The sequence below is a fragment of the Pogona vitticeps genome, chromosome 5 (assembly GCF_051106095.1).
Source record: "Pogona vitticeps strain Pit_001003342236 chromosome 5, PviZW2.1, whole genome shotgun sequence".
In the NCBI taxonomy this organism is placed as follows: domain Eukaryota; kingdom Metazoa; phylum Chordata; class Lepidosauria; order Squamata; family Agamidae; genus Pogona; species Pogona vitticeps.
In genome coordinates this window covers 166,754,595-166,777,357 of record NC_135787.1, presented here as the reverse complement: position 1 = coordinate 166,777,357, position 22,763 = coordinate 166,754,595, and the positions used below count along the sequence as shown (strand labels likewise).

Below are 22,763 nucleotides of genomic sequence, written 5' to 3'. Positions count from 1 at the left end.
CAGACCACTTCAGATCTGCTGTTAAGTGTGAGTTGGGTGACTGAGTTTGGTGTGGTGGCAATGGAGAATGACGACAGCACAGGAGAAAGAAAATTGGGGTAGGGAAGCAGCCTATTTTCTCCTTCCACCAGCAAGATGATCCTTACTGGACACAAGCCCGTGTATCCCAAAGCTGGAAAAATGCAGCTTGATAAAAGCTTCACTTTATCTTCCACAAACTACCTTTGACACTTAAATGTGCCTAAAGGGTGGCAATTAAAAACAATATGTCTCCATGGCTTCTGGCCACATCCTGATGAAAACATAGCCAGGACTATGTATTGATGGCCCATTCTAGTTTCACCAGAAGACTTAGTCTTCATACTGACCAATAATATGCCAGCAATTGGTTTTGTCACTTCAGCTACAAGTTGTAACAGAATCTTAAGAATCAGAAAATATTAGAATGATAAGAGTATTTTTTTGAAAGAAAAGGAATATTGATTTTGCTGCTGTCTGAACTCTAAATTCAAGATAGCAACCCACTTTGATCTCAAAATAATTTTTTTGAAAAGGCTGAGAAAAAGTTAGAGAAAAATTCTGTAGATAGTAGACGTTGTATTAAGGAAATAGAGAAGCAAATTAGGGTTGCATATTGCCTTGTAGCAGTTTAAAAAAATTAATTCAAGGAGCATTGTTAGAATAATGTAAAAGTCTGTTGACCAAAGCAACCTTCTACACATGAAACTTGTTTAATGTAACATTTTCACATAATCTTTTCAGAAAATTTTGAGAAGAATTTTCAAGTTTTATGCCAATCACTTCACAGTCCTAAGGGTTTTACAGTAGTCAGAAAGTAATGAGTAACTAACACTCTTTGCAACATTTACTCACACAAATTACTTGGGGGGGGAGGGTTACAACAACATCCATAACGAATTACCTTAAAAACAACTTTCCAAGAACCCAACAGAACAATAAACAACTGAACTGCTGAATAGCTCAATGAGAGATGGCTCACCACCCCAATCCAACCCATTTCTTTCCATGCTTCCGTTGCAATGGACGGGAAGGTGGGCCATGGGCAGGGGATTGTGGGAGTTGTAGTCTAAACCTTGTGGAGCGCCCCCGCCACCCCCTTCTTGAAGCAAACTGTTATACTCAAGCCACTGACATGCTGCCCTTTTTGCCTTCACTGAACAGATCCTCAGGGTTCAGGGAGAAAGAGGAGTGGCTGACTTTCTGCAGTACATTTGCTTAAGTCTCTCTATGACAGCCCTGTGGATTTTGCCCTCAGCGCTCTCAGTTCAATTTGAGAGTTTTCTCTCCCAGAGGATTTACACATAAAGGCACATCATACCCATATACATGGAAGACAGGGGAAGATCTCAAGTCTGACATCCCTCAAAACCATTTAAACTCGGCCAGGTGAACTTTCTTCCCCCCTGACAGCCAGCCAGCCAGCCACAACAGGCCAACAAGAAAAGCCGGAAAAGCTGCTGAATTCCCACCCACTCAGGATAACCTGCGCCAGCTCCATCCCTAGAAATCCTGCCGCGCCACCCCAAACCGACCTGTTTCTCTCCACTCTTCCCTTGCAACGGGCGGGAAGGTGGGTGGGAAGACAGGATGGACAAACGGGGCTTGTCTCTCCCTCCCCACCCAGGTGCGAGGCAGTGCTTCACCGAGTGAGGATGGGGACCCGACAGACCCTTTCCTTCCACCCGATCCACACTCTGTGCTTCCCTAAGGGAGGAAGGTGAGACGTGGCAGGCAGAAAGAGCTGGATCGTCTGGTGGTGGCACCAGATCCACTGCCAGCACTGCGGCTGCAGCCGCCTTCACAGGTTTGGCTTGCTCCAGCGCCACCCTACCGCCCCCTTCTGTTCCTTTGCCCCCACACCACCCCTTTTCGTTCTACCGCCCCCTCTGAAAAATGAAATCCCCCCCGAGGGGCATTATTGCCCACGTTAAGAACCACTGGTTTACAGGGACTTAAGAGACACTCCAAGGCTCAAAGGCCTCTCTCTTACCAGGTAGCGTATGCATATCCAGAGAATGAAGATTAAGATCAGGTGCTCCAACAGAACCACGATCCAGTCAGTTTCCATCATTTCCATCTGACAGTCAGAAATGAAACTGCCTTATTAATACTGGCCAAGCCTGAGCATCTCATTTGGGCATCACTCCCACATCACAAAGGGCTTTTTGACAAGCCCTTTGGCAGCCCAGCTCAATTTGGTCCCCAGGGCAACCCACTGTGATGGCCTCACCCACAAATGCCAAACAGAGATTTCATCACTCTCTAAGGAGGGTCCCACACAACGCTTTTCCAATGTGGGATGTTCTCTTCTGCTGAGTCTCAAACAGTGCAATGTGACACAAGATTCTATCTGGAAGGAATTCTACAGAGGCAGGCCTTTGGTTCAGCCTTGTTCTCACATCATTATCATTAGATTCCAGCATGTTACACAATTATTCCATTACAGCACTGGTTCTTAACCTTGGGTTACTCAGGTGTTTTTGGACTGCAACTCCCAGAAGCCTTTACCACCATCTGTGCTGGCTGGGGTTTCTGGGGGTTGCAGTTCAAAAACACCTGAGTAACCCAAGGTTAAGAACCACTGCATTACAGTTCTTATCCCACTTTTTGGCCATAAGGTTGTGTTCAAGGTAACTTAAAATTATATGCCATCAAGTCAGTTCTGACTTCATAGTGACCTTTCATAGGCTGCCAAGGTATGAAGCAGCCAGAAATAGTATACTAGTCCCTCACAGCACAGCTTGACCAAGGCCACTCAGGTGGCAGGGCACATCAGCCCATCAGTACTACCTTGAACATGCCAAGAAAGCTACAGATACCTGGTGCATATATTTCTAATCTGTTATATGCTGACAAGTTGCTCTCACCTCATGTTGACCCCAATAGAGTTTGGGGTATCTCACCTCCTTAAGGTGTATTTTACCATAGTCACTTTCCCACCAGTGACTTTCCTTAAGTAAACAGGAATTTGTACCCAGGTCTTCTGAGTCATCATTTGCTATCCATTATACCATACTGGCTCTCTGGTCTTTCAATACACAGATGATCCATTCTTGCTATCCCATACCATTCAGCAACGTAGCTACTGCATTTTGCACCAATTGACTGTCTTCAAAGGTAGCATCATGTTGGGCTTCTGGGATAAATGGGAGATAAACTCTTCAATGGTAGCTCCCTTCAGTCTCTTAATCAAGTCCTGTGTCATGAAATTAAGGTACAAAGGAATATAGGGGTTTTGTCCTTTTAAGAGGCATGTATTCATATTTCCTTACTATTGCCTTAAGGGAATCCAGGCTGCCCTTTGCAAAAATGGCAGCTGCAGCTTCTCTTAGGCAGGGAAGCTGTAGCCACTATTTTTGCAAAGGGCAGCTCGGACTCCCTTAAGACAGGCCATAGTTGCAATGGCCATTGTGGCTGTGTAGGCTGTTGTAGTGCAGGCCAGCTGCCACAGATGGTGGCGATGGTGTCATAGACTGCAGAAGACAAGGTTGGGAGGTGATGGGTAGTGGGAAGGGGGCAGGCTAGGGGATGGGGGGATCAGGCTTTTTTAAAAAAAACTGATGAACCGTCAAACCAATTTGTAGTTCGTCGGCTCATGGTGAAAAGATTCGTGGTTCGTAGTTCAGACAAACCACCCATCTCTAATTAAGACTCATAAGACCAACAGTAAAAAACACAAGTAAAGCAGAATACAATGTTCCCTTTAAAAATTCCCTTTTGTCAACCAGTCATTTAATGGAAAGCCTGAACTGAAAGGTCTTTTGTCTCCTTCTGGAAGGATAGCAAAGATGGGGCCAGCCTAGCCTCCAGTTGGAGGGAGTTCCAGAATCTAGGAGCAGCAACAGAGAAGACCTTCTCTCACGTCCACACCAAATGCACCTGTGAAAGTGGTGGGACTGAGAGAAAGGCCTCTCCCGATGATCTTACTACCCACAAAGGGAAGTACAATATTTTTCATAGTTTAGACCCAAGCTATTTACATATTAGTGATATCTTTATCTTTTGTCCTCCAAGCAGAAGATGAAGTGAGGAATTTGTGAGTGGCCGCACCACTCCCTCCATGATGAAACTGTACTTGTAGAACTTCACTTTTATTGTACCCACACAAAGAGGATCACAATGTCGCAACAATTCTTGCATCCCCAGGCCTGTCTTAGCCGGTGAGTCAGGAAGTTGTGGTTCCTTTTTTGGCCCAGGACCTCTGGGCTGACCAAACACAAAATCTCTATCAGAATCCCACCTCCCGTGGGGTACTTCAGTTCTGAGATAACTCAGCCCCATCCAAAGGAGGAAACTCAAGAAGTTCCTGTGAATTCAGGCTCCCTGCCTGGGCGGCCGATAGTCCAGTCCCTGCTTCCAGACTGGCTCCTGGCCAGAGCTGCTGGTCACAGTTCCAGCTACTGTATATGCTTGTCCCCCAGGAGGTACTTCTTCACTCTTTTGGCAGCGTGGCTTGCAGAGAATGTCTATTCAGTAAAATTGCCCAAGCCCCAACAGGGAGAAGTCTCTTCCCATATCCCTGCTTCTCCCTCTAGCCCTCGGCCTCTGCAAGAGCAAAGAGCTAGGCCGCAGGGCTGGGTCCCCATAACTGGAGTTCTGACAGCAGCAGCTGCCTAAGTCGGCCAGGCTTGGCGTCAGAAACAAGCAGAGGGTGATTGAAGACAAGGTGGGAGGACATTTATTGTCCGTTTAGGGGTTGGGAGTTTCCTTAAACTTGCAACCAAACTGTCTCCCAGCCCTCACTTCCTGGTCTCACTCTGACAAGCTTTTGTAGGACAAGGCAACACCCCTTTGTGACTTTGTCCCTGGTCTCTCTCCAGCACCATGTCTTTGTCCTCTGCTGCTGTTGTCAGGAATTCCCTGGCATTTTCCCATTCTTCCTCGGAGTCCCCCTCTCCCTCCCAGCTTTCTCCTATTTCTAGTCCACCCAAGGCCACAGCTGTGCTTGCAGATGTATGGGCAGTGTCTTCTCTGCTCCAGGGCCCGGGTGTTCTGCATGCAGATAACATTCCCCCCCCCCTGCAAAGGGGGCCTGGCCACTCTGGCACTTAGCAGGCTCACAGGAGTATTCACAATTCTTCACACGCACATGGTGCACACACAGACACGCACAGAGTTCCAGAAAACAGAACTAGTTTCCCTTCCTTGAACTGGAGATGTTGAAATAACCCATGTTATGAGAAACGGAAACTGAGAAACAATCACAAGAAGGGAAGGTTCTGAGAAAACAGTTTCCCAGACATACAGATTAAGGACAATCAAATGTCACTTTGACGCTAGGAAGAAAGGGAAGGGCTCCTGTCCCTGTAAAGGAGCCCCACCCAACAGTGAGGAAATAATGAGAGATGTAACTCTTCACCGGCTTGGGAGGTATCCATGATACCTTTTAGCTTGGGTAAAGAAGGTTCATTAGAGACAGAAGGAAAATTAAAAGATAAGGTAAGTGGACTGCTTTGTTTTGTTGTGCTAGAAAACCATGGCTTAGATTGGTAGAGCTTGTTGACTCAGCAAGATCCCATTGATTGGGACTAACTGTTGGATTTAGGGCCATGTTTTGAGGAGATGAAAGAGCACCTAAGTGCTTCCCTGAAAAAGTACTTTCTCTACTCACAGCACTAAAAACTTTTAGGCTAAGGGAAATCTTGTTTTCAGCACTAATCCTCTGGTTAACATTATATAGTAAAACCAGAGAGGTAATCCTGCCTCCTGTGAAATAAGGACTGCATGTTATCTTCTACTTGTTCCTTTTGTGATGTATGTACATCACACGAATGGTGCTGGATCAGTCTAAATTTTGTTCATACAGTCACTTGCCTGTGAGAAACCCACACAGAGATGTACTCACAACTTGTGTCTCTTGTTTGCCAGTGACAAATATACTGTACAGGCATATGCTTTTGATACTCGGAATGACATTTACTTACTTACTTACTTACAGTGGTGCCTTGCTTAACGATGATAATCTGTTCCAGGAAAATCGCTGTTAAGCGAAAACATCGTAATGCAAAAAAACCCAATTGAAACGCATTGGAACCCCTTCAATGTGTTCCAATGGGGTCAAAACTCACCATCCAGCGAAGATCCTCCATGGGGCAGCCATTTTCGCTGCCTGTCTTGCGAGGAATCCATCCCAGAAAACAGCGGGGAGCCATTTTGTTTACCCGGTGGCCATTTTGAAACCGCCGATCAGCTGTTTAAAAAACATCGTTTTGCGAAGAATTGGTTCACGAAGCAGGGAACTGATCATCGCAAAGCGAAAAAACCCCATTGAGACCATCGTTTTGCAATTGCAATTGCAAAAAGATCATTGTAATGCAGTTTCGTCGTAATGCGGGCAATCGTAAAGCGAGACACGACTGTACTTACTTGTATCCCACGTATCTCATTAAAAAGGACCCAAAGCAGCTTAGAACAATTAAAATACAGTATTTAAGTTAACAACAGTGAGTAAGCAATTTCATTTATTTATTATTTCGCTTCTATACTGCCCATCAGGCTACCAGGCCACTCTCGGTGGTTTACATATTAACCATGCAAAGTTCAAAACATTGAACATACTAGTATAAAATCAAAATAAGGATAAAACCAACATTTTAAATACTGTAATATTAATTAAAATAATGTAAAATAATATAAAGCAGGACTGATAATATGAATATTAGGACCCATCAATTTATTAAAGCGTTATAAGGTCCAGGAAGGCCTGTAAAAAAAACCATGTTTTTAATAGTCACTTTATCATTCACAGTGAAGGGGGCAGGCAGAATTCAGGCAGGAGGTCATTCCAAAGCTGAAGAGCAACCACCAAGAAGGCCTGGTTTCTGGTTCTCTCTTTCTGAGCCTCTCTTGGGGTCAATTCTCTGAACTGCCCAGCATGGGAAGATCGTATAGGGCGGGCAGATCTCATTGCGAGGAGGCACTCTGTCAGGTATCAAAGTCCCACACTGTTTAGAGCTTTACAAGTTAATACCATCACCTTGAAGGTGGCTCAAAAATGGACAAGTAACCAGTCCAGAGCAGCCAGAGTAGGGGAAATGTGTTGATATTTCTTTACACCACTAAATAATCTGGCCACTATTCTCTGGACCTGCTGAAGTTTCCATAGCAGCCTCATGGGCAGCCCCACATAGAGAGCATTGCAGTAGTCAAATCTCAAGACTACTAATATCTACTAGTGCATGAACCAGCGTGGTGAGGGACCTGGTGTCAAGGTAGGGATGCAGCTGGGCAATCTGCCTTAGATGTAACTAGGCGGAGCAGACTATAGACGCTATCTGAGGCTCCATTGACAGCGCTGGGTCCAAAAGTACACCCAAGCTGTGAACCTCATCCTTAGAGGAGAGAGTAGCCCTCCCAAAGGAGAGGGAGGTACCCAATCCATAAACACTAGGGGCGCCCACCAGCAGGATCTCCATCTTGCCTGGGTTCAGCCTCAATCTATTATCTCTCATTGACCCCCAGCACAGCATCCAGGCAGCACTCAAGGGGTGGAACAGCATCCTCTGCAGAAGGGTGAAAGATGAAAGGATAGAGCTGGGTGAGCTCCAAAACTCCTGATGAACTCCCCAGGGGCCTCATATAGTTTTTAAACAGCATTGGGAGATGATCAACCCCTGAGGGACTCCACAATTAAGAGTCCAAAGAGTGGACATCATCTTGCCAAGCTGTACTCTCTGAGGACAGCCCTCGAGGAAGGAACAGAACCAGGCCAAGGCCAGGGCACCGATCCTCAACCCAGAGAGCCATCCCAGAAGGATACCATGGCCGAGGGTATCAAAGGCTGCTGATAGGTTGAAGAGAACCAACAAGGACATTTTCCCCCGTCAGTTTCCCTCAAAAGGTCATCTTGCAGGGTGACCAATGCTGTCTCCGTGCTATGGCACGGCCTGAAGCCGGACTGAAATGGATCAAGGGCATCAGTCTCATCCAGGAGTGCCTGAGGTTGATCGGCCACCGCTCTCTCCACTAGCTTGCTGAGAAAGGGAACATTGGCGACGGGTTGATATTTATTTATTTTATTTATTTATTTATTTATTTATTTTATTTTATTTATATGCCGCCCACTCTACCCAAAGGTCTCTGGGCGGCTTACAACAATTAAAATTCAACACAATAAAATATAAAATGATTAAAATACGATTAAAATAGAAATTAAAATTTAAATTGATAGTTGTTAATATCGTCCACTGATAAGTTAGGCTTTTCATGAATGGGCCTAATAAATGTCTCCTTGAGGTCACGGGGAACCTTGCCCTCAAGGAGAGACCCAATAATAATGGCTGTGGCCCATTCCATTGTTACAGGCCTTGCTGCTCTTATGAACCAGGCCAGGCAAGGATCTAGGGCGGTTGTGGTGGCCCTACAGGGGTCAAGCATCCTGTCGAACTCTGCCAACATCACAGGCTAAAAACATGTTAAGCTCATTGGGTAAGGTGGTGCAGAGGATGTCTCAGCTCGATTTACTGGAGAAGAAGGATAGTCAAGATCCCAGCAGATGGCCTCCACTTTACGCTTAAAAAACATATTAGTCACAGCAGATAATACTGGGAGGCCTGTCACTATGACCAACCCTGGATAAATCGCATACTGTACGAAAGAGTTCGGCCTGGTGGTTTTGAGCTTCACTTACCCGGATAGCGAAGTCTGTTCTCCTATTAGCCTTCACTTTAGCTCTGTGGTCCCCAACCTTTTTGACACCAGGGAACGATACTTGTTATGCAGTAGGTTGTTGGAGAATTGCTTTGAATCATGCTTATAAAGGAAATGGCGAGCAGGAGCAGGAGGTGAGCTGCAATTGCAGCTCCCGCCTTCTGTCAGATCAGCCGTGGCTTAGAACCTAATAGGAGCAGACTGACAGGAGGCAGAGCTTCGCTCGCTGCTCGCCTCCTGCTCGCCATTCATCTGTCCCGGCGGCCAAGCTAACTGGATGCTTGACACGAGTTTTGCAGCTTTTAGATTAGATTCTGTTGGGGCCTGTCTCCAGATGCTCTCCAGCCTCCTCCCATTCTGCTTCATTGCCCGCAGTTGTTGGTTATACCAGGGGGCTGGGCAGGCTCGGCAGTGGAGGTGGCGATTGAGTGCGATCGTGGTGACAGCCCTGGTAGTGGTGGCGTACCATCCCTCCACCAGAGCCTCAACAATACACAAAGGATCAAACAACTACAAATAAAAAACATAAGCAACACCACAACACATTCAATGCAGTAAGGTACAGCAATCCATTAAAAAGCCCCACTCAGGTAGCTAGTCACTCAGAGAGAGCTTGCCTGAAGAGAGGCGTCTTTGCCAGCTTGTAGAGGGACAGCAAAAATGGGGCCTACGAGGGGATGCTGATAAGTACTGAGCCGTTTCCAGAAAAAAAAAGAGCTAGGAACCTGTAACTGCCACACTATTCTACATATTCCCCCAGGAAGTCAGTGCACTTGTGACATCTGTCCTGCAGCTTCCTAAGTCCCTGCAAATAAAATTCTTCTGACTGCTGGTATAACCACTCATTTGCAGCATTAGTTGCCTCCAGAACACTCCCAAATCGTTGTCCCTTTAGGTGTTTTTTGAGTTTGGGGAATGATAGTCAGAAGGAGCCAGGTCGGGAGAATAGGGTGGATGGGGCATCACTTGAAAGCCTAAGGACGTCAGTTTTACCATTGTTTCACCTGCAGTGTGTGATGAGGCGTTGTCGTGCAACAGGATGACACCTTTGGAGAGCTTTCCTTGATGTTTTTCCTTGATGTTTTGCCTCATCTTTGTCAATAAAGCAGATGATATTTTGCATTGATGGTTGAACCCTGTTGGAGGTAGTCCACCAGCAGAACTCCCTTCTTATCCCAAAAAACTATTGCCATTTGTTTCTGCACCGACTTTTGCACTCGGAACTTGTTTGGCCTGGGGGAACCACTGTGCCTCCATTCCTTAGACTCTTCCTTTGTTTCAGGATCATACAGTAGATACATGTCTCATCACCAGTTACCAGTTTACCCAGAAAATCTGACTCATTTCTTACAAAATGTTCCAAAACAGCCACCAATGACTCCATACGTTTCCTCTTTTGTTCGGTTGTCAAAAGTTTGGGGATCCACATTGCTGCCAGCTTTCTCATTTTCAAGTCATTGTGGATAATGGCACCAACTCTCTCATACGATATTCTCAGATATACAGCAATACTTTTGGCTGATATTTGGTGGCCCTCCATGATCATGTCATGGATGGTTTTCACATTTGCAGGCACAGAGACAGAAATAGGCCTTCCACTTGGATTTCTCACTTTCAACACAGAAATGGCCAGTTTTAAAATTGACAACCCAACATTTAACTGTTGTATATGAAGAGCCGCTGTCATCCATAGTTTGTGACATTTCATCATGGATCTGCTTTGCACCTTTCCCTTGGAGAAACAGGAACTTGATTATGGTCCTATTCTCTTCCACACCGAACTTTTCTGGAGGTGCTGCCATGTTCACTTTGGATCTGAACATGAAAGATAAGTTAAAGTCATAGGTACTGTAGTTTATTTTTGCACCATAGACAAATTGGCCAATACACATTGCAATTTATAGCTTCCTAGCTCATTTTTTTTGGGGGGGGGAAGGCTCAATACTTATCAGCACCCCCTCATAGCCTCCTTTGGGAGGGAGTTCCAGAGCCTGGGAGCAGCAACAGAGAAAACCCATGTTCCCACCAAAATGTACCTGTGAAGAGTGGAGGATGAGAAGAAGGCCTCGCCGGATGATCGTTAACACTGAACAGGCTAATAAGGGAAATACAGTCCTTGAGACAGCTAGAACTCAAGCCGTTTAGGGCTTTATAGGTTCAAACTAGTACTTTAAATTCTGCCTAGAAATGGATCAGCAGCCAGTGGAACTACTTTAATGGATTTGGTGTGTGTGATCCTTGTGTCCAGCCCCAGTTAGCAATCCGGCTGCTGTGTTTTGGACCTATTGAAGTTTCCTGACACTTTCCATGGGCAGCCCCACACAGTGTGTTTTACCTGGTGATATATTGATGGGTCTAACTTCCATGGAACAGTAGCCTCTTCACTTTTTCAGTTATGTCCCTACACATATTCACTACATGTCTGCACAAACAGAAGCTCGCCCAGTTTTGAACTGGGCCCAGCAGCAAGCTGGAAATTGTTCTGGAGCCTTGCAAGCAGAATGTCATGTCCTGCCTACTCCAAGTAGGACCCAGGCCCATTCAGTCCCCTTTTTATTTTTCCATCCCTGTTGTAATGCCATCTATATCTTGTGGCAGGAAGTTCCACAGTTTAACGATATACTGCATGAAGAAGCAATCCCTTTTTAATCCCTCCATTATCACTCCTTGCAGTATTTTGGGAGAGGGATCAAAATGTTTCCTTGTCTATTTTCCCCATACCATCTACAGTTTTATACAGTTCTGTGATGACTTCCGGTGGTCACCTTTTCTGTGAGCTGCAGAGCCCCAATCCTTGTCATTTTTCTTCATGGGAACTTGATTCAGCCCCTTGATCATTTGGGTTGCCCCTTTCCACACTTTCTTCATCTCTCATAATATTTAAGTACCAGAAAAAGCAAACATTTTGAGCAGGATCTAAAATACAGTCATCTGCCAGGGAACTGATACTGTGGTATGGTAAGGACATCAGCAGACTAGGTTCTCCAGCTGTCTGGGGCACAAGAAGGACCATTGCTGCCCTACTGCAAGACACTCCCCCTGCATCCCTGTTATTTTCCTTCTCTGTCACTATCTGAATGTCTTCACAGGGTTCCTATCTTATATCCTTTTGAAGGTTTGTGTTTTACACACACAATTGGCAAGGAATTTATTTGTTGTCCCAGGAGATTTTGCACCCTCTCCTGTATTAATCCAACTCTTCCCTCTGGATAACCCTATGAAAGTTTTATTTAAATGTCCAGACATGAATCTTCTCTTCTAAAATTTTATTTAATAGGCAAGCATGTATATAAAAAGTTCAAAGTTGTAGGCATACATTGATATAAGATATATAAAAATGGGTAAGTATATATTTCAGAATCTTCAGCTTTCTAATACAAAATCTCACTTCATATAAACAGTGTTTTTAATATGTAGAGAATTATATAATTTACTAAGTTTGTATCTTCTGTACTTACGGTATAGAGCTTAAATTTAGTACTTCAAAATACACAGTGCTAGAATTAACTTCTTTATTTAAAAAAAAGAAAAATACTTACGCTCTCCTACAAGTCACTTTAAAAAGTTACTTAAAATCTATTAGAATACATATCTTTAGATATTATAAAAACAAAACGGAGCATAAAGCTTCTAAATAAGTCACATCTTATTACATCATTCTTACCTCTTCCTGACAGGGGAGGTAAGAATGAAAAACAAAATTTGTATTTCTTCATGAGTCAAAATAAAGTAAAATCTTATCTATTTATACCCGTGGATTTTCAGCCAAACAATTGTTGCCAAGACTCTGGGTTCTAAAGAGGTTAGCATCACAATGACTTATTTCTCCTATCTGAATGTATCCCAGGAGCTGGACTTTCAAGAGCCTGGGCATAAATCACCCCTCTCATGAGTTAACATAGGTTATTATAGCACAATGATCATAATGCAAAATGTCTATTTCATATTAATCTCTATTTTTTTTATTCATTGGAATTTTTCCCTCTCTAATTTAATTATATTTTCATGCCATATCATTTCATATGAATTTATAATTAACATGGTGATATGTGGAGGCAACAGTAATTTCGTTTGTCCTGTGCCACCTGAATGAATGCCTCACCATTCCTTATAGGAGGGATATTCCTGGATAGAGTTCAGGAGATGAAGTACAGAGCAGAAGAGAATGCGACAGATGGAGCAGAAGATAAGATGACGGGTGTGTGTAATACTGTGAATCTATCGTGTTTCCCCAAAAATAAGACAGAATCTTATATTAATTTTTGCTCTAAAAAACACATTAGGGCTTATTTTCAGGGGATGTTTTACTTTTTTCTTGTACAGCAATCTACCTTTAGTCAAATCCAGTCATGTCATCATCTTCTGGTTGCTGCACAATGGTGGAGGGTGGGGTTTCACTTATCTGCGGTTTATTTTGGGGGTAGGGCTTATATTATGAGCATCCTGAAAAATCACACTAGGGCTTATTTTCAGGTTAGGTTTTATTTTCAGGGAAACAGGGTATTTATATCACCCAGAAAACTTCAATAGACTTTTATAAGGCATTATTTATCTAAGGAGCATCTTTGTGCAAGCTTTGGAGAAATACTGTAGGTGAATTGGACTAAGGATGCAACTACACAGTGGATAAAATGTGCATGGGTCTGCTGTGAAGTCATGTTTGGGAAGTTGAACATTGGGTTTCCCTGGGTTAATTCGCTTCAGCCAACCACACAGGCATCAGCAGAGAGAGGGGAGGAAATCAGCCTAATTTGCAGCTTGTTAACCATATTAACCCACAATTAACCATTTGAACACCACAACCTTTCCAAATCATCCCCTCTCTTTTCAGCTTTTTATGATGTTCTTCCCAGTCTCTGCCAACTGGTGTGGGGGAGGAGGGGAAGCTGCTCATTTAGTCTTTGCCTGCTTGTGGAGGGATGTATTTTGATGGGAAAGAGAACCAGGGAGCAGCTATTGGAGTTGTTCAGGGCAGGGGGAGATATGGTGGGGGACAGCACTCACAGCACCATGTGAGAGAGAAGGGGGAAATTGGTTGCCCCTAAACTGTCCCCAAACTTAGATCACTTGGATAGCCATGGTGAAAGGCCCCCCTGGGTTGAAACTGCTGCTGCTAAATGCCAGATTGGTAAATGGAAAAACAATAGCCATCCAGAACTTGATCCTGGATGAGCAGGCCGATGTGGCTCGGATGAGGCTAGGGGTGTCAAATTCACCCAACTTTGTCCGGCAGGGTTCTCTGTGTAGCAGCAAGCAAAACCTGTGGGGCAGGGAGGTGGAGTTGCAATGGTCTATCGTGGTGATACTATACCCCCTCACCAAGTGCCACTTCCCCCAGTTTTCTGGGTTTGAATGAGTATATTTGAAAGTGGGCATCTGGGACAGAAAAGGGAATCTGTTGGTGTACCACCCACCCTGCTGCTCAACAGCCTGAGGTCACTGTGCTGGTCTCGTGGGTGGTGTTGGAGTCTTCTTGGCTTGTTGTGCCGGGGACTTTCATGCTAAGGCAACTTTGTTAGGAGTGGCTCGGGACTTCTCAACCATGGGTCTGTCTCAAATGGTTTCTGCCCCCACTGCAGGGCACACTTAAGACCTGGTTTTCTGTGCTGGGGTGGATGTTGGTGATCTGAGTGTGGAGGAACTCTCTTTTGTTCTGTTGTCATGGACAGATCATCATCTGGTGGGGTTTAGACTTACTGGAACGTGAAGCCTCTGCAGGTGTGATCCACCCCAGGAGGCTGATAGATCCAAATGGTTTTCTGACAGCTCTTGGGGAGTTTCCTGTTGCTTTGGCAAGAGATTCTGTTGAAGCCCTGGTTGACCTTTGGAATGGAGAAGTGGCCAGGGTGGTTGACATAATCATTCCTAAGCATCCCCTCCCATGAGGCAGAGCCAAATTAGCCCCCTGGTTTATGGGGGAACTGGTGATGATGAAATGAATGGGACGGAGACTAGAGCAATAATGGTGAAAAAGAATGAATCCAACCGAACACAGGCTAGAATCCATTTGAAGGCCTGTTTCCATTGGAAGTTCTATTCGTTCATCACTGCCACCATTGAGTCTGCATAGCTGAGCTCTTCCAAGTGGTCAAGAGCCTCTTACATCATAGCCTACAGGAAGATGGTGTTGACCACTCAGTGAAAAATTTACCCAGCAATTTGCAGGCAAAATCGCTCGGATCCACTGTAACTTGGATGCTGTCGTTAATGCAGCTTCTGTAGATGTAACTATGGCTCCTGCTGGTTCAGTGTTGATGGATAAGTTTCAATTTTTGCAGCCTGATTATGTGGACAGGATCCTTGGAGAGGTGTCTTGTCTCCTGGACCCTTGCCCTTCCTGACTTATAAAAGCTGCTACAGAAGGACTGGCTGAGTGGGTCCAAGGGCTAGTGAATGTCTCCTTGCAGCAGGGCAGCAGCCCAGCATGCTTAAAGGAGGCAGTAATAAGATCATTATTGGAAAAAGACCTCCTTGGACCCCACAGTACCAGATAATTACCAGCTAGTCTCTAATATTTCATTCTTGGGCAAGGTGCTGGAGGAGGTTGTGACTTCTCAGCTCCAGGGATTCCTGGATGAGATGGATTATCTAGATCCATTTCAATTTGGCTTTGGTTTTGGGACAGAGATTGCTTTGGTTGCCTTGGTGGAAGACCTACACTAGGAACTGGACAGGGGGAGTGTGTCCCTGTTGGTTCTGCTGGACCTCTCAGTGGCTTTCGATGCCATTGACCATGGTATCCTTCTGGCACATCTCTCTGGGATGGGATTTGGAAGCACTGTTTTGCAGTGGCTCCAGTCCTTCCTGGAAGGGAGAACCCAGTGGGTAGTGCTGGGGGGGCTCCTGTTTGGCACCTTGGCCTTTGGCCTGCTGTGTTCTTCAGGGATCTGTTTTGTCCCCCTATGCTATTTAAACTTGACATGAAACCTCTGGGAGAGGTCATCCGGAGTATGCTAATGACAGCCAACTCTATTCCTTCTTTCCATCTAAATCCAAGGAAGCTGTTTCGGTTCTAAATTAGTGTCTGGCGTGAGTAATGGATTGGATGAGGGTGAATAAATTAAAACTTAATCCAGACAAGACAGAGGTGCTCCTGGTCAGTCAAAAAGCAGATCAAGGAATAAGGTTGCAGCCTGTGCTGGATGAGGTTATACTCTGAAAATACAGGTGTACAGATTTGGAGGGTGTTCCTGGACTCATCTATGAGCCTAGGTGCCCAGGTTTCAGCAGTGGCCAGGGGTGCCTTTGCAAAGTGAAAACTAGTGTACCATGGTACATTTCTTGAGAAGACTGATCTGCCCTAGTTACATCTTCACTAGATTACTGTGATGTGCTCTACGTGGGGTTGCCTTTGGAAAATGTTTGGAAATTCCAGAGGGTCCAAAATGGAACAACCTGATTACAGTGGTGCCTCAACTTACGACCGTCCCGACATACAACCATTTCGAGTTACGACCATCTCCGGGTGCAAAATTTTGCTTCAACTTGCGGCGGAGCTTCGAGTTGTGATCAAGAGAGCCAGGGGAAAAGGGCAGAGAATTCAAATTTGAAACTCTTTCGCCCCAACGGTTAGAGTGTGGAGGCTTACTTTATTTTGCAGGGTGGGTTTGGGTTTTGGGGGGTTATGTTTCTGTGCTGTGATGTTTTTTGTGTTTTGGTATGATTTTTCCCCAGCCCCATCACGTTTGAGCTAGCTGTGTGTGTGTGGGGGGGCTGTTTTTGGTTTTTCTCCACCAGCCCTATGGCATTCTGCTGGGGCTGGCTGTGTGTGTGTGTGTGTTGTTTGTTTTTCCCCAGCCCCATATTGTTCCGCTGGGGCTGGCTGTGTGGGTGGGTGGGGGTTGTGTTTTTCCCCCCAGCCCTATGGTGTTCTGCTGGGGCTGACTCTGTGTGTGTGTGTGTGTGTGTGTGTGTGTGTGTGTGTGTGTGTGTGTGTGTGTGTGTGTGAGTATTCAGCCCCAGCGCGTTCCTATGGGGCTTGGCATGTTTTAGTTTTATTTTATTTTGATTTTTTGATTTTTTTTCCCCTTCTGGAACGGATTAATCACGTTCCAATGCATTTCAATTGGAAATGGTGCTTCGACGTATGACCTTTTCGAGTTACGGCCATCTTCTGGAACGGATTATGGCTGTAAGTCGAGGTACCACTGTACTGACTGGAGCTGGCTACAGAGGTCATGTGGACAGCAGCTCCACTGGTTGCTGATCCATTTCTGGGCACAATTCAAAGTGCTGGTCTTGACCTACAAAGCCCTAAATGGCTTGAGTCCAGGCTGTCTAAAAGACCTCATCTCCCTCTATGAGCCTGCCCAGGCTTTAAGATCCTAAGGGGAGGCCTTTCTCTCAGTCCTGCCACCCTCACAGGTGTGCTTGCTGGGGACACGGGAGAGAATCTTCTCTGTTGCTGCTCTCAGACTCTGGAACTCCCTCCCATGGGAAGCTAGGCTTGCCCCATCTTTTTCCGCAGGCAGGCAAAGACCATTCTCTTCAGGCAGGCTCTTCCTTAGTGACTGAAAGCATGAGAGAGGTTTTAAATGAACTGTTGTGCTCTTTTGTTTTAAATGTGTTTTTGTATTGATTTTATTACTATTTTTATTCTAATACTTGTTTAATTATTTTAAAATATTTGTATGCCTACTGTTTTTAGCTTCCACATATTTAAGGATGTAAGCCACCTTGGGTTAGCTAGCTAGGTAGCTAGGTAGCTAGGTAGCTAGATTAGATAGATAGATAGATAGATAGATAGATAGATAGATAGATAGATAGATAGATAGATAGATAGATAGATAGATAGATAGATAGATAGATAGATAGATAGATAGATAGATAGATAGATAGATAGATAGATAGATAGATAGATAGATAGAAAGGCAGGCAGGCAGGCAGGCAGGCAGGCAGGCAGGCAGGCAGGCAGGCAGGCAGGCAGGCAGGCAGGCAGACAGACAGACAGATAGACAGATAGATAGATAGATAGATAGATAGATAGATAGATAGATAGATAGATAGATAGATAGATAGATAGATAGATAGATAGATAGATAGATAGATAGATAGATAGATAGATAGATAGATAGATAGATAGATAGATAGATAGATAGATAGATAGATAGATAGATAGATAGATAGATAGATAGATCTTCTCCCTACACATGGTGCCTAGTCTGCTTGTTTTCATTCCTTCCTCCCTTCCTTCCTTGGGCCTGCTGTCCTAAGCCTAGGGCAACTAGGTGGCCAAAGAGAGACAGAGACACAGAGAGAAGCATAGAATCAGCAGAGAGACAGGAGGAAATTTTCACTTCAAGACTGCATTTTCTACACTTATTATTTTAACACTCTATGCATACAAAATTTCACACCTTACTTCCAGCTTGCTAAGAAAACAAAAGGAGTGAGGACCTGGCAGAGAGAGGGGAGAGAGTTTTAGGGGAGCTCTCTCTGACCATCCTGATTTGCAGAAGGCACCTTGGTACTTTAAAACTTCCTCCTTTCTCTGCAAAATCCTCACTCCCCCCCCTTTCCCCCCATTGGTCATTGCCCTGGCACTAGATTAGAAAGTCTTGAAAGGAAGGAAGGAGGCTCAGGCACCAGATGCCGAGATGAGAGGATTTAAAAGGTAGCCAGTTTCCTTGCTGCCTTGCCTGTCTCACTGCTGCTGGGCCCAACTGGAATGCCTTTAAATAACAACAGCTACAAACCCCTCCACATTAGGTCAAGCAATCATGCCACTTGAACCAATGTGAAGGCATTTGATTCCAGAAAAGTAGAAGCTCCAGTGGTGAAAGAAAAAAACTATGGATTTGTGGAGGAGAACTCTGGGCTGATTTGCATAGACTTCTATGCCATGTAGTCAATAGCAAATCATGCAAATCAGACAATCTCAATACCAGAGCAATTTCCACATGCTTTGTCAATGTAGTTGCACTCTAAGATTCCCTCTCCATGCATTGCAATCCCACTCTAATTCAGCCCTACACCTGCTTTTAGAAAAAGAAAATGAGATTGGCAGATCAGACTTTGGGTTATTTTGCATGGTGTGTCATGTGGCTGTAAGTGATTGTGGAATTCTCGCTTCTGAACTTTGTTTAGGGAACTTCCTTGGTAAAGAGATGCTCTGAGAGTGAGAGTCTTTGATGCAGATGGATAGTCTGGTTTCTGCCTCTTTTTATTTCCCTTTATAAAAGGTATCTGTGTGATTTAAACAAAAAACAGATCAGTACTTTTTGATCTGTTCAGCTAATCAGTTTGGCCAGAGATTGTGTTCATCACTTCTGTTGACTTGCTTGAGAGCTATTCTCTAAAAGTGCCAACAATTTAGGACAGATAGCTCCAGATTGTCTTCTGGTAAATTCAGGAGTTGGGGTGGGGAAAATCCATCAGTTTTGCTTTCTCTTGTATTTGGATTTTTAAAATCTTAAGTTCTTTCCATCACAGATATGAAGAATGTCTCAGACATTGATAAATTCTCCAAAAAGTGGCTGAAATGAAATTCTCAATGTGGACATGTTTTTCAATGCATCTCAAGATCCCCTGATATAAATGGTGTTTTTTTGGGCAGTATGACCAGAATTTACTGAAGGTAGAGAATTTGGAAACCAGTGGGTTAGATGGAATTCACAAGATTCACAAGATCTTATAAAGAATAAATTTATCATAATGAATTTGTTTTGTCTCAATTTTCAGATGATACAGAAGAAATAACAGCCTTTTAAAAAGCACCAGGAAGGTTGCTGTCAATCAGAAGTGGCTAACACCAAGAATTCTCTTCTGCCAAAGGACATTTTCTGGAGAGAGGACAGAAAAATTGAAGGGACATGAGGTCCTGGAAGGGTGTTTTGACCTTGAGCCTTATTTTTTACACCACTATAGCTCGGGGTAGGTTTTTTAATCCTCTTCCCCCATCCTTCTCTTCTTTCTTCTCCTCCCCTTCTTTATATCACTTTTATTCTTTCACTTATATTCTAGCTTCCGTCTCCTTGGTTTCTCATGGGAGCGCAATGAAGACCTTGCAATCAGGTCTGTAACTGGCTTGGGCTAATGAAAGCTTTGACCCAAGGTGCTGGATTTAGACAGCTTGCAAAAAATTGTTGTGAAATGGACACAAACCTGTCTGCTGGTATTTGCTGCTGGTGGGGTGTCCAACTGCCCACTTCACATGTCTACACTGCTTTCAGCAGCTTTACCTCAGGAAGGCAGAAACATAAAGTAGGCAGGTTTGGCACACAACCAATACAACTGTCATCAGCTCAGACCAAGCTTTCTGCCCTACTCCATTGCCCTCCCCCTTATATGCCAAGGTCACATGAACCAAGGTTCATCAACAGTGCGACAAAACCCTGGACACCAACATTGCTAATTACAACTAGACATGGGGATGAATTTAAAAAAACAACAACAGATTGCAGTACAGTATTTGTCAGAAAGAGCTGATTCGTTAAATATTCATTCCTTCATATTTGTGGGTTCCAGAGAACCCCACAAGTACCAAGGGATAAGTATTTCCCCATTTTTATTCATCCCCATACGTCACTTCCTGTGGCTTTCCCATTTGGCCTATCGGCCAGCTGATCAACTAATCAGCAAGCCAATTGCCAGCCACCCACCCCCACAGCCTATCCCCCACCCCCTTCCTCTCCCTACTTTAGCCACCTCCCTGCCACCCCACTGCCACCCCCCCACCCCCCGCACTATAATTGCTGCTGCCATCTCCAGCAGGCCTCCACAGCCATGGCCTGTAGAAAGGGACACTGGCTGCCCTTTGCAAAGATGGCCACTGCGGCTTCACTAAGGTGGGGAAGCTGCAATTGCCATCTTTGGAAAGGAAACCTGGATTCCCTTAGCCTGCCTTAAGGCTATCCAGGCTGCCCTTTGCAAAGATGGCAGCTGTAGCTTCCCTACCCTAAATGTGGTCACAGCCACCATATTTGCAAAGGGCAGCCAATGTCTACAGGCTGTGGCTGTGGAGGCCAGCTGGAGATGGCTGTGATGGCGGTGGCAGCAGCGATTATGGGGGGGGGTCGGTGGAGGTGGCAGGGGGGCAGTGGCGGGAGGGGTCAGTTTTTTGTAAACCCCCCCCCCCCCATGAATTGACAAATAAATTGGTGCTTTGTCGGTTCATGGGGGCAGCTTCGTGCTTCATCAAGTTTTGACGACTCAAGAAGCAGGACAACTTGCCAAAATGGTGAGTCGTCCCCATCTCTAATTACAACTCTGTTTCCAATTACATATGTATGTATTGTGTGCCATCAGGTCAATTCCAATTTATGGCAACCCTTTCCAGGTTTTTTGAGGCAGAGAATACAGAGTTCTGGTTTACCATTCCCTTCTTTTGTGGGTGCCCAGGATTGTGCAGCTTACTCAAAGCCAGGCTGGCTCTACTTGTAGGAGGCACAGTGGGGAATAGGACTCCCATCCTCTGGTTCCACAGCTACATACCTAAACCACTGGGCTATCCAGTAGTTTTGCAATTATGTATAATGAATAAAAGTCCACTGTGGCTTCAGACAGAAACTGCACCTTTGCAATAACCTGGGGGAAAATGCAGTTGTGAGTTGCTATGGGTAATGTTTGCTCCACTTGAAACATATGTCCAAGGTGGTAGGATTTCTTTCTATGTTTTAATCTGGCACAGATGCCTAGAGCCTTAAAACAGCCATAGGTTCTTGAACCTTCACTGTCGCTGCTGCTGCTGCTGTTACAGACTTCCCCTACAAGCCTTTCATTCTATGCTCTTTTTCATTTTCCCTGGCAAAGTACTAATTTAAGTCTTTGTTCTTTTCCAGAAGGCCCACTTTTGAAAAACCTCAACTGTTCCACTGACTACGAATCATTCACTGCCTGCACTTGGGTTGAACACCAGGAGGCAAAGGATCTTCTCAACATGACCCTTCTCCACAAAAATGACTACTTGTGAGTGCCTCAGTGCCAAACACCCAGTGCAAAAGATTATGGAGAAGTGCTATTGCCTGAGGCTGCCCTGACCACTAAGCAGCATAAGGCAGCCACCTCAGCTCCCAGCAGAAAGGGAGTGGTATTAAGGGGCCGGATAGAGTTTGGAAAATCTTTTTTTCCCCCGCTACAACCATCGCAATTCTCCAACCAGCATGGTCCTCGTTGTTCATCCTGGCTGAGGGATCTTGGGAACTGTAATAATAATAATTTCTCCGAGCAATGGTTTTGGAGGTGCTTAATGCACCCCATTAAGTTAACCTATTGCTCTCATTGGAAAATCTGGACTGCTGAGACAGCTTGATAGATCTGATGGTTATTAAAGAAGAGGTTGGCAATTAGTGCTGAGGGACTCTGAAGAAAATTTACACTTTCTTTTGTCGAGCTTAAAAATGACCATTTTGAGACTACAACTCTCAGAATTCCATAGCCATTGTGATAACAAGGTGTGCTATTGGGGGATTCTGAAATCCAAAAAAAGTAAAATTTCTTAGCTCTGGTGCCATGGGTACTCTGAAGCCCATAAAGGACACCCTATTGCATTTGGGGATAGTAGAAAGTACTTCCTATTGCTAGTGCAATAGGAGAATTGTTTGCCAGCTCAGTCAGATTCACTGCATGGAAGAGGGGAAAAAACATAATCTTGACTTTTACCTCAGGCAGTAAAACATCTTGACCAACTTTTTAGAGACTGCTGGGCATGACAGGAAGGAATATTTGAGGGAGTCTTGATTCCTTTACAAGGTGGGCTAAACTGTATTTTCTGGGCTGATATGTTGGTTAGAATTAAGTATCTACTAGCTTTTACTTGTCACAAACATTTGAATGTGCTTCATGGTTAAAAAAACAAAAACAAATAAAAATAGGTTTAAAATGTTCATCTTTTGAGAGAAGAAAGAGAGAGAGAGAGAGAGAGAGAGAATCTTTAGATATTAGATAAAGATATTTCCTAAGCTATAACATGGTTCCTTTGGATGGATTATATGCTTAATATTTCCTTCTGACCATGGAACACGTGCATACAACTATGGGTGTGCATGAATCATGTTCCCTTTCTACACATTCTGTTGTAATGTTTGGGGAAGGGCTATGTCTTCCTTCTGTGAAGAAAAAACAATAAAGGAAAGAGTGGAAGGCAGACACATCCT

General features: G+C 44.6%; 1 protein-coding gene across 1 annotated transcript in view; it reads left to right on the top strand.

Annotated features, from left to right (window-relative positions):
• The first annotated feature begins 5,154 nt into the window (after window positions 1–5,154).
• The window catches only part of CSF2RB (colony stimulating factor 2 receptor subunit beta), a 40,734-nt gene continuing 23,125 nt past the window's right edge, over window positions 5,155–22,763 (top strand). The window contains exons 1-3 of the mRNA XM_073000066.2: window positions 5,155–5,460; window positions 19,351–19,542; window positions 21,450–21,576. Coding sequence (XP_072856167.2) covers window positions 19,482–19,542; window positions 21,450–21,576 — 188 coding nt within the window. The 5' untranslated portion in view covers window positions 5,155–5,460; window positions 19,351–19,481. The remainder of the gene's footprint in view (window positions 5,461–19,350; window positions 19,543–21,449; window positions 21,577–22,763) is intronic.